Genomic DNA, 19,100 nt, shown 5'->3' with positions numbered 1-19,100 from the left:
GTAACTTTTTGTTAAATTTCACATGACGTAAGTGCGAAGAAAATGATGCTCAATGTTCTAAAGCTAAAAAAAAGGGGGGTGATTAGTAGAACTGAGTATCGGACTGGTAGACATAGAACTCAGCGAGAGCATAAAAAACCTTGGCAAGACCTTTTGGTCGGCTGGGGAATGTGAGCCATTTTCCTTTCGAAATTCCTCCATAAATCCTCTGCTTAGGATTTAATTAAGATTAATTGATTACGGCAAAGCATGCGACGGCTAACTGCCAGAGGAGGGATGTCTTCTTTGAGGACTTTTTAAGGGAAGAGAGGACTTTTATATCAGCTGTATCAAAGAATAAATTTCGGCAGTTTGAAATATCGGCAATTTGTAAATCAAACTGAAATTCAACTGGGACAACAGTTTACATTCGTGGAAACATGTAAACGTGTTAAATGTGCAGTCGTTACTATAATTTATGCTCAAGCAAATATTGCGAAGGAGCATTTTTCGTAAAATAATAAAATCATCGGAAGTAAAACAATTTTCACAGCTTGACAGATTTTGTCAGACACTGCTATCCAAAAGGCAAAATTTACTTTGCGGGGAGGGGGGGGAAGGAATTTATCAGTTAATATCATTCATTTTTTATCTATCATTTAAATTTTAATTTATCAGTTAATATCATTCATTTTTTATCTATCATTTAAATTTTAATTTATCAGTTACTATCATTCATTTTTTATCTATAATGTTAATTTAAATTCAACAGATGTATTTTTAATTTATCATTCATTTTTATCTATCATTTAAATATTAATTTATCAGTTATATTTTTAATTTATCAGTTATATTTTTAATTTATCAGTTATATTTTTAATTTATCAGTTACTGTCATTCATCTTTTTATCTACCATTTTAATTTAATTTAACAGTTGTATTTTTAACTTATTGTTGATACGTTGATACAGGGGTTCTTACATACAGGGTTCTTACATTCTTACATTACAGGGGTTCTACTGCATTCGCAGTACTTCCTTGTAAACCTAAAGGAAATCCCCAATGGGCATGGTGTTGAAAGTTTAATTTATCAGTCACTATCATTCCTTTTTACCTATCATTTTAATTTAAATTTATCAGTTAATATCATTCATTATTTAAATATCATTTTAATTTTAATTTATTATTTAATATCATTAATTCTTATCTATCATTTTTATTTTAATTTATCAGTTATTATGATTCATTTTTATTGATCATTTTAATTTAAATTTATGTTATATTTTTAATATGTCAGTTAATATCATTCATTTTTTATCAATTATATTTTATCATTTTTTAATTTTTATTATATTTTATCAGTTATACTTTTAATTTATCAGTTAATATCATTCATTTTTTATCAGTTATATTTTATCATTTTTTAATTTTTGTTATATTTTATCAGTTATATTTTTAATTTATCAGTTAATATCATTCATTTTTTTAACCTGCTATCATTTTTTTTTCGTTGTAAGTGAATAATCTGTAATATTTTTTAAATGAGTCAAGATTTATGAATACCATTTTTTGTAATTTGCAACCACATCTGAAGCGGAAAAACGATATCGCATTTCTAACATTAAAATTTAACATAATCAGAAGTTCAGATATGTACTAATGCATATGGAACAGAAGATAACTTACCAGCCTTAAAACAAAGCCAACCTCATCAGGTGAATGTAATGATAATAGAGATGATCCTTCGTCTTCGCAGTATTGTTTTGCTCTGTGCCAGGTGAATGTTGAGTGGCCAACATAATAACAGTAGCCATCATAATAATACGTCGAAGAAGGAACTGTTCCATTAGAGCAGGTACGCACTTGAAAAAATAATCACAGTTCGAAATTGAAGAAAAATGCAAAACTAATTAGATAAAATATTGCAGAACTTGAAAAAAATATAGTTACTATACTATAGTTTACTGTGGTACAGTATAGTAACTATACTTTTAACTTTAAAACTATAGTTTTAAAGGGTATATGGAATTTTATTATTTATTTTTTAATCATTTTTATTTTATTTTAATTACTATTCTGTTACCAACCAGGGCCTTATATATATTCAAAGTCGTTATGAAAAACCCATGACGTGATTTTACTTTTCTAGCATAGTTCCTATACTTCCTTTTTCAACCTTTTTCTGTAATTTTAAATAACAAAAAAATCAACTAAATGGATTTTTCTACTCATATCTACAAAACAATTATTAAAAACGTTTTGTCCACCGTTTGGGCAAATTTTTGAGTCTATATTTTTAAGTTAATTTTAAGGTTTTTAATTTTAAGGATTAATTTATTTTAAATATTTAATTAAAGTTTTACACTGAATATTATTCTTTATTCCCATTTTTGTTTTAAAAGAGTCAGAATTTACTTAAATTTCATTCAATTAATATAGCAATCTTTTCCTCTGCCTAAAACAAAAAAAATTTCATTGAAATATTTAAAAGTTTTTTTTTTCTCAAAATTACATCTTTCGGACCAGATTTTAGTCTTAGCAATTACTTTCTCGCCAAGGTGTTTTATTTCGCCAATGAAGCCAAAATGGCAATCCTGTGAACTACTGTAACGTATCTCATAGTTTAGATTGGTGTCTAATGAAAATGCTCGAAGTTCTTAATTACTTCTTGAGTGTTTTAATTAGATCTTTTTCAACTATGTTTTATAATTTTCCTCACGTCTTAATTCTTTGGATTATCTGTTTAAAAGTAAACATTTTGATTTAAAAATTGTTCACTGAAGTATTTTGTTTTTTTCATTTTCAGTTCTTTAAATAAAATAAAATTCTCTTTATTTAAGGTTCAAGATCCTAATTAGAAATTATTTTGTTTTTTCCTTGCTTTTGGGGAAGGGAAAGCAGAATTTTTGGGTGAACAATTATAATTAAAATACCTTGAAATAGTTCATCAGCTAATTCTGGATACAGAAAAGTAAGGATTTCAATTGATTTCAATGTACCCCCCTGGCGAAGTAGCACTGAAGTTGATTGAATTCCTCTTCTGTTTTTGTTCATTTTTCTTTAAATTTCATTAATTTTTTTAAATGGAGTTTTGCTTGTTTGAAAAGTTTTGGTTTTAACATTTTTTAATTCTTTGTTACATTTATAAGATTATTTGAAATTTATTAATTATGAATTTCAATTTTTGGTTTTTGTGAAAAATTAGTTCTAAATTTCTTTCTTTATGCCTTTAATGATAATTTTTCTGCAGCTTAATGCGCGAAAATACTAGGCTTGTTTAGATTTTGCTTTCAGAAAAGAAAAAGAATCCTTTATTCTGTCCGTACGTACAAATTTAAACAGAAACATCGTTCAAATGGATTCTAGAACGGTCAAAATGGATATTTTAGTTGAAATATGATACCCGAAATTTTTCGCAAATACAATATTTTTTTTTACCTTGTACAACGAAATAAAAATGGTTGTTGAAAAGAATCACTTTTCGTCAAATATGTACATCATCTATGAGTATTTTTTTTTTGTTATGTTGATGATTTGATTATTAGAACTTTCCTAATTCTAAAATTTACCTATATATATGTTATTGGAAACGAGTGTTACGATTTTACGATTAAATTTCTACGGGAAATACGTTCAATCGTTTTGTCTGCCACTTGAATGGAGTGATGTTTAATTATCTTGAAGCGTATAATTATCTAAATCGTTTGAGTAACTTCCTCAAACTTTTAAGTAGAAATTTTTGCACCACGTATTAGCCTTCTTTCCTTTTTTTCCCAGAATCGAAATTTTTGCGTAATGCTGTAAAACTGTAAAATTAATACTGAATTAAAATCGTTCATTTGAATTCAACCGTTTTGTAAGTTTTTAACATTAGAAATAACGCTAGGAATCCGGGGAAAATTAAAATATAAACATTTTTTTAATTCTGATTCTGTTAGTTTTGCTGCTTTTGGTTTACAGCTTTTGCTTTGAAGCTGCGGTTTTTAAACAGTTTAATGCCCTTATTTGCCTCACATATGAAACGTTGCGAAATTCTAAAATAAAACTCATTTATTTAAAAACAATCCGAAAAACTTCTCTCGTGACAGCTTAACAAGTAATTGTAAAGAGGGAAATTCATATAATTTTACCTTCCTTTGAAAACCATAGTATGAATTTTAAAACAAAATTGAAATTAATGCGTAATTATAAACTTGAACTTAAAAATTGTTAGACTTACATGGAGGGCGATAGGGAGCAATAAAAGCAGGTGGACTTTGGCCTGTAAAAAATTAGGTACACTGAAGAATATACAGTATATGAAATACACTAAAAAATATACAATATATGTTAATATATGAAAATTCACAAGCGCACATGTAAATAAAAATACTCTTGAACACTTACTTTCAAGCTAAAAGTTATGTCTTTGCTTATAATTTACATTATTAATACATGCAAATAAATATATGGCTAAGGATGATTACTATTAGATTAAAAGAAAATATAAACTGGTGTGGAATTTTCGCATATTCCTGTGCTTGCTTTCGTCATGTAAATTGCTAGCGCTTTGAATGACGACGATGATGCTTTGATGCTTTAGTTGCGCATTCTAGTGTTCAGCAGGAATCTATCCTGCTCCTTAACAGAGCTTATCACGAAATCCCACTAGAGACCTCACACATAACGGCTCTTCGGAATTATTTCAGCATTAAGATGTGAACACTTGAGATTAATAAAATGAGACACCTTGTCTCTGCAGACACACTGCCGGATGAGAGTGCGATGAGCTAAAGTCCAATCAGGAGCGGAATGACGAGGAAAACACAGCAGATTTTTCATGTTTAAAAAAATAGTAGTTTCTAGAAATGAAAACATTACGTTCAAATTTTTACATTTGTTTAACCGAAAGAAAACCGCCATTGTTTATTAAGTATTAAAATCATGAATATGCCGTGTCCCACCCAATATTTCTGGTCAACATGCCTCAGACGTAAAAAATGTCAATTATCTGAGGGTGATGCTAGACTACAATTCAGAAGGACAAGTAATTTTCTGCAACTGTGTTCCATATTGAGTCAGATGAGTAGTCCATTGATCAAATACAATAGAACGTCTCCGCATCTGATGATTTTTCTTTAACGTTACTGGTATGAAGAAATCATTTACCAACTGCTAGAAGTTGACTTGATACTTCCCATTAGTCTCTGTTACTCCAATAACAACAAAGTTAAACAGACTTATTATGAGACGCAGAATCTCACTCACCTACCTCTATGAAATGACAGGAACTATCTTAAATATGAAGCTAAGATTTAAGAAATATAGGCTGGTAAATGCCTCAACAGGCCGCATGCCTTTCACATGAATAATGATCCATGATCTGTAATCTGCCTCCATTTGTCATAATTCCTTCCTAAACAAGTCTCACCATAGAAATGGCATCTTTCATTGATATATGTTGATTGTTTCAAATTCTTTTCAGATGTTGCCCAGAATCGCGGTTTCAACTGAATTTGGACTCATCATTGAGGTCAGTCCGCTGGGCTACAGCATAGATGGAAACGTCACGATCTTAAACGCTTTCCTTTGGAAGATGCAGATAGTGAGACCCAACGTAGTTATCTTTGTGTCACTGCCGTAAATTAATGTTGACAAATATTAAATGGTATCACAGGGGTCCTAGCCATCAATAAAATAACCCAGATCCGGTTTCCGGCGTGGAACTAGATGATAAAAGCATCAACTGCTATTAGCAACATCAATTTATATTATCCACGAAATTCATACTCGTGAAGATTTCTAAAATTACTAAATCTACTTATTCTACAGCAATTCGTTACAGAGAGATCCCAAACTAGCAATTGTGAATTGGCTCAAACTAACAGTTGTGAACTTGGCTTTTGAGCCAACAATGCCCAGTAACGGTCTTCAGATGTTATAGTTATCCAGAAACGACTACTTTTCCCTTGCTTAAAGTGTGATTACATATTCTGAAAACTACTCTTTAAGAAATAATCAGTTCTTTAGAGACGTCCAATTGTATTCGACTAGTCTCGATTCTATCAGTCACTGACCGCTTCTGGTCTTCCTTTAAATTGTGTCTTTCAGACATAACATCAATAACATCTGGCCACGCATTTGTATGTATGATATGAGCGTAACATGGAATATTTTAATATTTTCCAGAGTTCGTTCTGTGCGCGTATTCTAAGTAAAAATACCTGCTGAGCAAGTACGTTTTGCATTTAGCAGCGTATAAATAACGCAAATATACTCAGTAGAATTTCTGTTAGTTTTTGTATAGTTATCCTTTAATTTTGAACAACAGGTACGATCAAATGATTTAACAACAAAATACTTAATCTCTATCATATGATGACATAATTTCTATCCATATGTTTTAACTCTTTTAGTGCCGAGCGAAAGTATCATACCCATACGATGAATACCGTGCGCATAATTCACAAGTGCACATCAGTAACGCCAGTGAGGGAGGGGTTTCAGAAATGGACCAATGAGCTCCTATTGCTCTTGTGACGCTGAATCTTAGGAAATGTGAATATGAGCGCATGTTGTTGTTTAAGTTTTATTTTGCATTTGTTTCGCAGTTTTAAACATATGGCGTATAAATGCTGCTATTATTTTAGTAGAAAATTTCGTAGCGCTTTCATTTTATAAGTTTATTTAATCGCCAACATTTCACTTTCACGAAACGCGTCAGGCACTGATATTTGGGTTAATGGTCACGTAATATTATCGCTCTTTATATCCAGAGTGCCAGAAAATAAACATTCAGGCCTTTCTATAAACAACCTTATCAGATACCAGACACCACTGATAAGTATTCAAAATTTAGTACCATATTTCTCAGAAGAGCTTCGAATATTATGCATTTACTAACACCTGTGAATTAACAGTATTCAAGTGTATATTTTTTTATTCAGCTGAAAATAATGGAAGTGTTACATTGAATCTAGCATTTTCTTATCTCAATGCTTGCATTCTTTTGATTTTGAAAGTGCAAGATTCAAAATATGTGTTGTGAATGATATGATTATAACTATCATGTAATAATTATTATAACATCGTATTATAAAATAAATTCATTCTGCTTGAAGAGAATTTCTTGAGCAGGCAATTCATTTAATAGTGAACTATTATTAATATGAAATTTAACACACTAAATGTATAAGAATACAAATTAGGAAAGTTGACTATGAATAAAACTGCGCATTGGCTATTATTATAGAACATCTTTTTCATATAGACTGTGATAAAATGCTAAAACTTCTACTGTTACTATGCTTATATTTAATCTAACTTCGCACTGAAAAGTTTCATAAGAAATTCACGCTGCTTTAATCATTTTGTGAAGGAGATTGCTTGACAAATCTTTTTCAAACTTCTTGCTTAAAAGCGCGGTAAATGTCAAGTGAAATGACAGAAATACGAGTATTACTGGAAGTGCATTGGTCCATTCTAGCAGTCGCTTCCTCGGTGCCGATACAAATGCGCTCTTACGAAATATGAATACCGAGTCAGTTTGATGAATTTGTTAATGTTTGAAAAAAGCGCATAAAAACCAAACTAAGAACAATATTTACAAAATTCAAAAAGGTTGCACATTACGAAAAAAAGAAAGAAAAAGTAATGTCAATTGAATTTCAATATTTAATGAAAATCATAAAAATAACATCAATATAAAACAGTATGAAAACCGCAAAACAATTTGTTTATACTTTTGCAATGAAATTAGCCCCTTTATAACGTTTTATAAATTTATTTTGAGACAGAGTTCTCTCGCAGTGCGAATAGTAAGGTGTTATCGGATACGCAACGTATATCAACCTCAGCAATTTTCGCAAGTGTTACTACAACGATAAATCATCGTTCGGCAATAAAGGGGTTAAATTTGCGAGATAAATTTTCTCTAATTTGAAAACAGTTGGAACTTTCTCCAGTCCTGATTTTATGTTTGACCATTGGCAAATCCCGTGTTTTCATAAGAGATATACTTCAAAACCATCCGTGGTTCTATATCCCGTGAGAATACTTATGAAGAAACACAAAAGAATTTAACTTTTGACTCTTAAATATCAATCTTCTAAAAAATTCTAAATTATCTGCATAGGTTTTAAAGGATTTTCTTTTACTCTTAAAATATATTAGGAAGAGTTTGTGGCGAATTTCGAAATTCTGCAAATCTGATTTAAGATTTCCTGAAATTAAAAAATGTGTTTATATTCTAAATTGAAAATTTGATATACACATTTTCCCAGAATAAAAAATGAAGATAAACATTTCTGTACTTAAAAAGCATAATAGCAATAATTAAGTTAACGATCAAAATATGGTAAGTCAATAGCTAATCAATTTTTCGTGAAATGCACAAAAGATATATAAAGATGCGAGATACAAAATGAAAGATTTCAAAATTTATCTTTGATGTTCTAGAGCAGCAACTGTTGTGTTTGTGAAGGAAGTGCCAGGAAATAAACATTCAGACCTTTCTGTAAACAACCTTATCAGATACCAAACATCACTGATAAGTATTCAAAATTTAGTACCATATTTCTCAGAAGATACACAAGATGCGTTTCTTCTTCAACTGATATATTATTTGCTTTTGCTGAAATGACAATTCAGTCAAATAAACAAAGCCATTCCACATAAATCTAATAGAGTTAAACTGAAAATTTCAAATGGAATCTTTCATGTTTAATCATACCAATAAGATATGAAAGTGAACAAAATTAAAATTGTGTGACACCACTATTTTTCTGTTAATAAGGTAACGGTAACCTCACCGACAATCTTAATTTTTAGCATTGTAGTAAAATATGTTTTAAAGCGATAAACATTCTGACCTTCAGTAATAGATGTAATTTCTAGAACAATTTCAATAAAGAAATTTAAAAAAACAATTGTTTTGGAATAAAATTTTTGGCAACAGCGTATTAGTTGAAAAAAGAAATATCGTGTGCTACCTTTAAATTCATTCTTCTTTCAAAATGCCTCATATAAACATGTTATGAAAGCATATGTTTTTGCGCTTTTCCAAAAAAAATATTCTTGTTCTATAATTCAAAACCGTTGTGAAATGCATTTTTAAGTGCACAACAAGCAACGTTATTAATCGGAATGAGAAAAATTGTCAGTTGTTACATTTACGTGAAAAGAAGTCTCCAAACGGTACAAAATGATACCAATAAAAGATGCATCCTGTTTCGTTTATTTCCCCCCCCCGCCCCCAAGTTAAATCGTTGGTAACAAGAAAAAAATCCACCAACGCAGAAATTAATTGCAAAATCTTTAACTGCATCTATATCGACAATGAATAAAAAAATAAACTAATATTTACAACTTAAAGAAGCTAAAAAAACCTATTTTTCATCATCTTTTGCTGAGAAATGTGAGCAGTAGCGGAAGATAAATTGAAAATATATTGTGACCGCTGACGAAGCATGGATGAATGAACCATGTGAAGCTAAATGACTGAAACAAAAAAAAAAGGTCTGTTTATTACAGAAAACAAAGGGGGGGAATGTACACTGCGCAAAAAAAGGGGGGACAGTTCTATATCTCCCATTCTAGTGGGCCGATTGATAAAATTCAACTTGCGCTTTTCTTCTCTCGATAGCGCGACTTAGGATATGTATTAGATTTATATGCACCATTGTTCTAATGTAGGTATTTTAAAACAAAATCGGATTTTTTCTGAAACGACATGCCAATTTTTTCCATACTTGGATTCTACAACTAAAATTACGCCAAACTGCCAAGTTTTGTAAAAACCGCACGAGTAGTTTTTAAAAGATTAGCTCTCAAAATTTTAGCTCCTCAATTTTAATTGAGTTTGGTATAACATTTATTAATATCTCTTATTTTATTAAACTTATTTGATTCTTCCTCTCACATTTCGAAATTTAGGTTCACTCCAAATAATATTCGTCGATTTTTTAAATTTGTATTTTTAAATAATTTTTATAAATTTTTCCTAAAATATTTTGAATTATAATTAATATATATTACAGTTTTTTATTCAAAATTTCCATTTGTATACGTCTTGTGTAAAATAATTAGCTTCATAAATATAAACTTGAAATCTCATAATAAAACAAGAACGTACAGAAAGTTGTGCTTAAGCTAATTTTAGTTTTTGCGTTGTAAGAAAATACATTAAACTTCACTTACGTTGCGGAACTCTGCAGACGAACCAGCTTAGAATCCCGCAAAGAGAGGAAATCCAGTGTTTTTCGGAAGCATCCATGGCAACACATTGTCGAGTTTTATCCTTATGATCCGGATGTCCTGGGGCCCAGTTTTCGTAATCTAAAGGAGTTCCATCACTCCATTTGTATGCTATATATAGAAAAGAAGAGAAAAATTAATCATCTTTTCATTCACGTAGTTTTAGATTTTAAGGATCTACTAATAATCGAATGGGGATAGGAATATTAAATAAAATTCAAATCTGCTGCGATAAACTCTGAAATCTAGTCCAAACTACTTGACAAAAAGTCAACAAAAATTCAATTTTACTAAATTCTTTTCAACGTAACATCTTGGACCAGTGCTACTAAAAGAAGCGTTAACAAACTACAAATCATGTAAAACAATATCTCAAGTTAGTCATAGATGTGCCGTGTGTTACTATAAATAAAAACCAGCACAAAAATCTTAAAACTGATTTCTTGGAGAACTATCCGAGCTCTGAACAGTATTAATAACAATTTCCCCTTAAAAACAAGAACCTGTGTTCTGTTTGTATAGTTATTAGGTTTGTCAATGCAGGAAACTAGAAAAATGTGCCATGCTCTCGCAGGGATTCGAACTTCCGACCTATTAATTACGCGTCGGACATGCTTCCAGGGCAACGAAGGCACACGAAAAATTTCCTCCTGCGTCTTTCTGCAACGCACCTCTTTAGGAATGATGTTTATATCATAAAATTCTTTTCATTTCATTCCCTTGCACTGTATTTAATTCAAAATCACTGTTTTCAAGTTATGCAGCTTTTGAAAAGTCAACACTTCATAATGCACAGATTGTTATAATGACATAAAATTGGACAAATCAATGGCTTTCCTCGCACTATTACAAATGCCCCATGGTATTAATAGAAAGTAGAAAAATAAATCCTATTGAGCTGTAATAAAATGAAGGTCCAAAACTGAGTACCAGTAATATGAGCTGGAAACAATCATTATTTCTTTTGAAGAAGAAAATGTCTGCAGGCAGTTCTGCGAATTCTTCAATTACACCTTGGTCATTAGTTCTAATAACCTTAAACCCAATGATCAGGTTTTAAAAGGCTGTTGTTATCATTTCAAACTTGCTGTGAAGTGCTTTGAAATCTTCAGTTGCTATAAATTCAAACTCTTGATCGCATAAACTGTTAAAGTTCCTGGTTACTGAAGGAAAATATTCACCTTTCTTGTTTGATGACGGAACATATATGGAATCATTGTCCTTTGAATATCTGAATACAAGAAATACCACTTTTCACAAATCGTGGTGTCTTGGAGGTGTAATGATATCTTTAAAACATCGAGATCTAGTGAAGAAAGGGCAGCCACGATGGCTGGACACATGGATTTCCTAACAGACAGCACAGTCAGACATGTCGCTTTGACATTTATGACAGCAGTCTACTGTCAGGTGATATGCAGGTCTCTTGACCCACTCTAGCTGCTTATAGAGGCAACATAGAGAGTTTTGTTACAAAACGAGCTCAGCAATAGAGTGGCTTTCAAAAGGTGAAGCAAGCCCTAAAAGATCACATCAAATTCGGTCAAAAAATCAAGGCAATGATGACTGTTTTCTTCGATCCTCGTGGCGTTATGCGTCATGGATTTTTACCAACTGGTCAACTGCTAACGCAGAATATTATTTCAGTCTTTTTTGACGGTGACGTAAACCAATTAGAAATCTATTTCAATTATGGAGCGACAAGTAATGGATTTTGCACTCATTGAATGCACGATAATGCATCTACTAACGATTATTACTGTTAACGAATTTTGGGTTGAAAGTTCACTAAAGCTTCGTGTTCATCTAACATGGCACCGTTTGACATTACCTTATTTTTAGTTAAAAAAGTGCTTCGTGGTCACGATTTTGAATCGATTGATGCACAAAAAATAAATTCGCTGGGAGTCCTAAAGGAGCGTCATCAAAACTGATTGAAAACATGTTTCAAGCGTAAGAGAGACCGTTAACGTTAAATGCATTGCATTCGGAAGGAAATACTTTTAAGGAAATATAATAAATATTAACCAGCTCATTTAAATCTTGTGTTCAATCGAATCGTCCCCGTTACGTTTCTTATCACAGTAGCATATTCGCATATGTAAAAATGAATTTTAATATTTTTCTTCTACGAACTGACATACCACGTATTGTCTCTCAAGTTGTCATGTTCTTTCACTTCGCACTGCAATCTCAACATATTTGCAACAAAATAAAAACTTACTCATGTGATACTTCAAAAGCAATTTCTTATTAGTTTTCACTCTAATGTTTATTAGATGTATTACATTTTATATTACATTGTTTCATGTGGTGCTTACTTTTTAAATATTTTCGGAACACATTTGTTTCACGTTATTCATACGTCAAAAAAATTCTTACCTATTGAGCACGATTTCAGCACATTGAGAAATATGTTGAATTTCAGATATTTTTTAATCATACCATTGTCTGATATTTTGCACTTGCCGAATATTATAACAACATCATAGTAATTTCAGCAAATATTTTGCATGTCGTTGGCTTCCGTTTTGAAAAGCCAAATAATGCTACCTTTAGCAGTAAAGTATAATTATGAAATAATTTACCACAGTTTGAATATAAAACAAAATTTGAAGATAATACTGCATATTTTATCATGATTAACTTACTTAAAGTTTCTGTATCTAATCGAAGTCCAATCCAGTATGAATGTTTTAAACTTCCGTACTGAAAACTGCAAAAAAAAAAAAGTTTATTAAAATATAAACCACCTGTTAAGAAGGATTTCTTTTTATTATTTTTTATTTTTACCAAAGGCTCTTTTTATAAGATAGCAAACTGATTCTAAGGAAGTATGAAAATATTTCTCAAAACGATATTTTTATTATTGAAGTCACTTTCACTTCACAAAAAAAAGTACAAACTACTGTACAAAAGATTATAGCACAGCTATAAACGCACAGAAGTACCAGGCATATTGGTATTATTATCAAACTCATGCTACTTGATCTTTCACCTCATTTCATTCACATAATTAACTCGCATCTCGCTAATAGATCTTTCTCTGTACGAGTTAATTCTATCATTTCAACTCCCCGTCGAATTCTTAGTGGTGTAGCCCAAGGTAGTCTTTTAGGATCAACTTTGTTCAATTTATTTATTAATGACATACCAAAATCACCCAGTCACCCTAGCTCTCTATGCGGATGACACAGCCGTTTTAGCAAGACACAAACATCTTTTTGATTGGTTCCTAATATTCAGAGTTATCTCTCAAGCCATGACCACTGGCTCATTACTTGGAAAATAAAAATTAATGTCGCTAAATGTGCTGCTATGATTTTTAAACGAACTCCCCTCCCATACCCTACCATTAACTTAAAGTTCTTTAACGATTATGTTCCCTGGATTAATTCTTATAAGTATCTTGGTGTTATACTTGATTCCAAATTAATCTGGCCCCTACAAATTGATAATATGATCAAAAAAGCAAAGGAAGTCAGATCTCAACTTTACCCACTTTTAGCTCGTAACAGCCAACTGTCAATCAAAAACAAAGCTCTTCTCTACACATCCATTTTAAGACATATTATTTTATACGCATGCACTATTTGGTGCACTGCGGCTAAGGCTCGTGTGAAAAACTTCAATCTTTTCAAAGTAATACCCTACGTATGATTCTAAATGCACCCTCGTACATCTGTTCAGATGTGATTCACTCGTAAATCAATATTAAATCCATTGACGTTGAAATTAAAAACCTTAGTCAAAATTTATTTCTCAAAATTGAACAGATTGATAATCGTGTACTTCAACAACTTCCTGCCTACGATCTTGCAATTCGCAGTTCACTGAAGCGTCCTCGCTCTATTATTGTATAGGGCCGCTGCCTCGGTAGCTCCATCTCGAGGCACTGCAACCACTCCGGCAAACGCCAAACCACCAAGACGTCCCACACACGCTCGCCGCAGTGGTGTTAACCCGCTGAGTTATGCAGCGGCGACAGGGAATGCTACCAAGGAGCCGGAATGTGATTCCAGACATCCAACACTGCCGGTTACAGTAAAACCCAAAGCTGTAACCCCAGCAGTCACCTCAGCAGCAAGGTCCGTAGAAAGAACAGGTTAGTTCACTTGGGGTAAACAGGTGACAGGTGAGAGCAGGTCCGGACACCCGGACGGCTTACACAGACTAGTCGGGTATCGTCCGGATCCCACAACTATCTGAAGCTACACTCCGAAAAAGATACAAGGGCAAAATATAGATTTTTCTGCGTGCGAAATTAAACATTTCCTGGCTACATCGCATGCTAACACATTGCTACATATACTTGCTACAATATACATTTCATAATATGCATTGCGTTGATCATTGCACTGTACTTAAGGCACATTTACAACTCAATGCTACACTTAATACACTATATATTCTTTGCAACATATTACGCTGAACATTATTCTTGACAATTCAACATAGATTCTGAACAATGTAATTGTTTAAAACTGACATAACTGGATTATATAGTACATAGCTTCGTTATATAAGACAGACTTAAATAAATAACTTGATACAACATATAAATAAAATAAGAGATCTTAAATAAAGAGCAAAATTGCACATTACAAACAATTTAAACAATTTAAACGACGACACAGCCACCATGAACCAACATTCCAACACCTCCCCGGTAATTTCTGCACTGCAGAATTACCTTTAAGCCTAGAGCTCTGACTCGGAATCTGGAAAATCAAAATTAATGTCGCTAAATGTGCTGCCACTTTATTTATCCGAAGTATTTTCCCAAATCTACCTAACTTGCAGTTCTTCGGAGAACTAATTCCCTGGGTTCCTACTTATAAGTATCTAGGAGTGATACCTGACTTAAAATTAACTTGGCACCTCACATCCAAAAAAAAAAAAAAACGATTTCCAATGCGAAGGTTATCAAAACCCAATTACTGCCTTTTTTTCGCTAGAAATAGCGACCTGTCCACGAAAAACAGGATTTTGCTCTATAAATCAATGATAAGGCCAATTCTGACATATGCTAGTCCTGAATGGGGCGCAGTAGCAATTACTAACAGGAAACATATCCAAATTTTTCAGAATATTATGCTACAGCAAATTTATAAAGCTCCTTGGTTTGTTACGAACGAGGAGATTCATAATGCAGCCAAAATTCTCCCTGTGAATCGCTTTATACAGCGACTTTCGGCTAATTTTTTCCAAAAGATTCCTTCGATCGAAAACCCCGTACTCCACTGCCTGCTTGTTTATCATCCGGAAAGTGCATCATCAAGAAAGAAACCCAGAGCTACTCTGGAGAACGCATATAATGGGCTTCCTTTTCCCACAAGGCGTTGCTATGGAGACGAGGCGCCTCGAAGGTTTCACTATACTCATTCGCGGTCCCCCCCCCCCAACCGCCTGAGTGAATTCGCTGATCTTTCAGCTTCCCTCAGGGTCACTCTCTCTTTTTCCCGTAATCGGGCAGTCTTACCTCTTTCAACTGTAAGCGGTTGTTAAACTGACTTTAAGCACGCTTTTGTTCCCTTCTTAAAAGGGTTCTAGTGCATTGATTATTAATTTTATTTAATTTTAACTTAATCTCACTACGAGAATTAATACTATTTTTCATTAGTTGACATAGCACTTAAAGCTAAAGTAATCATTTTGTATTTATAAAAGTTTCTCCTCAGAGGCATTGCTGGCCGTTTCTCTTTAAATCAAACTCGCCTAACGAGTTCCCTCTTCTTCGCTCTCCCAGACCCAAAGCACATGCGATGAAGTTTTTCGCGAGTGTTTCCGCTTTCGTGTTGTTAACACCACATGACCATTGATCAAGGAACCATCGATGCTTGTCAAAATTCGTGATGTAACCCCTTCAAAATTGATTCTGGCCCTTTTTCGACACAAAAAAAAAAATTATTAAATTAAGTCCTTCAGTGTTTTTTCCCTTTTTCACTGTGGAAGGCAGTTACTTTTTTGTTAAATTTAACATTTGGCACTAAATTTCACCTTTTTGCGGAACGCTCTTTTTGGCGATAAAAATAATTCTTTGATGATGTGGGGATAAAGGCAATAAGCCTACTTGCCTCGTAATAGAACCTTCCTTAGTCTTCTATTATTGGCCGGGAATACAACATCTTATCCATGGACCTTATAAGAGATAGACTAACCCAGTGGGTGGGCTGGGCGTCACCGACATGTCCGCAAGACAGAGTAGGGACGATCTGGTTTACTTTAACACTGAAACCTATGGCGTTTGTATCACATAACGCTTTTTAATTATTAAATGTGATATGTTGTATAGTTGATGAGATTATAAAAGGCACAGTTTTTTCCAAATAGGATTTAATATATTTCATTAAAGCACTTTTTACTGCATTTTGCCCATTTTTTTTTAACGCGTAATTCTTGTACAAACATCTTTACTTTGGTAAAACGGTAAAAACTCTAAAAACAAAATTTTTGAACTTAATTTTGCGTAAAAATAAAATAAAATTAAATAAGATTGATAGTACGCGATGCTTTGAAATAAATAAGGTAAAATTAAACAAGATCTGATAATATTTTTTTTAATTTAATGAGCGTTTTCAGGCAGTGATTTTCCAAACTATAACATTACAAAACGATCATATTTATTTGATTATATGATCATTAAATTATTAACATTAAAGTGGATTAGTTATTTTAATAATTCATAAAATTCGGAGCATAAAATTTTCTGAGCGTAATGAAGAAAAAAAAAAAGATAAAATAAAATCTAGAAGCACTCTTTTTTTAAAGTTTTGTGTGTTACCTATATTTATTGAATATCATGTTCTTCGCCCGTAAACCACATACATTTGAAAACAGCATATCCGTGCAGCGCTCGCTCTGAAGTCGCTGAGTTTGTTAATCAAATATTCGTTAAAATTTTACAAAATGTGAAATACGTAGATTAAAACAAATTCGAATTTCGGCCGTCCAGATGCCCATGTTCGAGTGGATGATTACATTATTCAAAATTTGATGGCTCTAGATAATGTCGTTTTTGTCACAGTGCGAGAAACATACATGTATTCATGCAGATTCTTCATTATTTAATTTCTTTACATTTAATACAAGGCGATAATATTTGGTAACAACAATTTGCAAGGAGACACGGACATTTATCGTAAAACAGCGCTAAATGCCGCTTCGAAACTAACAGCCTTTCTAGGCTACCGCCCCTTTAGGCTAATAAATTAATTTAACAGTAAATTAAAAATATCTTTTCCAGAACTAAAAATAAATTTAAAAAAATAATCACTATAAAAAACAAGCAAAATTAATTATTACGGTTAAATACTATTTTAATATTAGAATTAAATGTATAAACATTTTTAAGGAGTCAAAAGTGTTTATCACTATGGTGTATTATGAAATATAATTGAACTAAATTCCTTTATAGAAATTGTGCTATAATACTCATCTATAATTTTGAAAAAGCAGCAAAACTTAGAATTTTAAACAAAACTTTCAAAAATTTGTTTTTAAATATTTTAGTATTTTTTTACTTATTTACACCAATAAAAAGCATAAAAATTGCAAGAGAAAATTGCTTATTTGAAATTTTCTATTAGTTCAGATTTAAAATTTAATTTTCTAAAAGGAGTAGTTACAAATTTTCTTACAGCATAGGAAAAGCTAAAAAAATATCCAATCCTGAAAGCATGCAATAGCTTTATAATTATTTTTAACGCTAATTATACTTGATAAATATGCTAAATTTTTAAAAATCAATCTCAATTTCAAAAATAAAACTATGTAGAAATTCTAATTTGTGAAATGAGGCGCTACAACCAGCTTTTTCTTGACAATTATACACGCTGCAATAGGCAACCAATGTTAAATTTCTGCAAGTAGTCCCTACTCCTCCGGATGTGGTCAAGGTGACAGCCGGCAACGCCTCAGACGAGGAAGAAAATCCGTTTGGGTTAGTCTATTTCTTATAAGGTCCATGATCTTGATGCAGTAACGCAAGTTTTTCATGAAATCTGATAGGTCCATAGAAATATAAAAGACCCAAAAATTGAAATTCATAAGAAATAAATTTCATAAAATTCTATAAATATAAAAAAGAATTTAATAGATGCAAAAAACTAAAATACTTCAAACAAGTAATACCCTAATTCCAGAAATAAATGAAATAATCGAGTACTTTGTTTTAGATCACAGTTTCAGCTATAAAAACCAGCAGAGAATAAAGAATATAAAAGAAGAATTCAATCAACTTCAATGCCACTTCGTCAGGAGGAGGAACATTGAAATATCTCTTTAATAAAAAAAAATCCTTGCTTTTCTGTATTCAGAATTAGCTGATGAACCATTCCAATGTATTTTAATTATAATAGTTCGCCCAAAAATTCTAGCCCCTCCCCAAACCAAGGAAAGAAGAAAAGAAATTCTAATAAAAATTTTACCTTTAAAAACAAAGAGAATTAACTTTATCGAAAGAATTGAAGATGTAAATGATATAATAAAATACTTTGGTGAAAAATTAAAATTAAAATTTTAATTTTAAATATAGAGAACTCTATCCAAGGAATTGAAAACGTAAGTACGGATTTTATGAAATTTATTACTGATGAATCTCAATTTTTGGTCTCAGTGAAAATTGGTTCTAAATTTCCTACTTTATGTCTTTACTGATAATTTTTCAGCAGCTTAATGCGCGAAAATACTAGGCATGATTACATTATGTTTTTTAAAAAATTGTTTTGTGTATAATATATATATAGAAAACAATTTTTACAATTATATATATATATACACGTTTAGTGCGGCTGATTGCAACGAAAAGGAGAGTGCACAAATAGCTATTATAGCAGTGCCTTATACAAAATTTTAACGTTCTACAGCTACTCGTTTTTGAGTTATGC

At 31.8% G+C, this 19,100-nt stretch overlaps 1 protein-coding gene across 4 annotated transcripts in view; it reads right to left on the bottom strand.

Moving 5' to 3' along the window:
• LOC118190409 (macrophage mannose receptor 1-like) overlaps positions 1-19,100 on the bottom strand; it is a 157,105-nt gene that overhangs the window by 60,487 nt on the left and 77,518 nt on the right. For all 4 annotated transcript variants that reach the window (XM_035361106.2, XM_035361108.2, XM_035361107.2 and 1 more), the window contains exons 9-12: positions 12,864-12,928; positions 10,156-10,323; positions 4,199-4,240; positions 1,666-1,841 (exon numbers count right to left, since the gene is read on the bottom strand). In XM_035361106.2, coding sequence (XP_035216997.1) covers positions 1,666-1,841; positions 4,199-4,240; positions 10,156-10,323; positions 12,864-12,928 — 451 coding nt within the window. The remainder of the gene's footprint in view (positions 1-1,665; positions 1,842-4,198; positions 4,241-10,155; positions 10,324-12,863; positions 12,929-19,100) is intronic.

Source organism: Stegodyphus dumicola, chromosome 11, assembly GCF_044657685.1.
Source record: "Stegodyphus dumicola isolate Sdum_Otavi_A_Nest chromosome 11, ASM4465768v1".
NCBI lineage: Eukaryota > Metazoa > Arthropoda > Arachnida > Araneae > Eresidae > Stegodyphus > Stegodyphus dumicola.
Note: the sequence above shows the minus strand (reverse complement) of the source record. Positions and strands in the feature narration are given on the sequence as shown.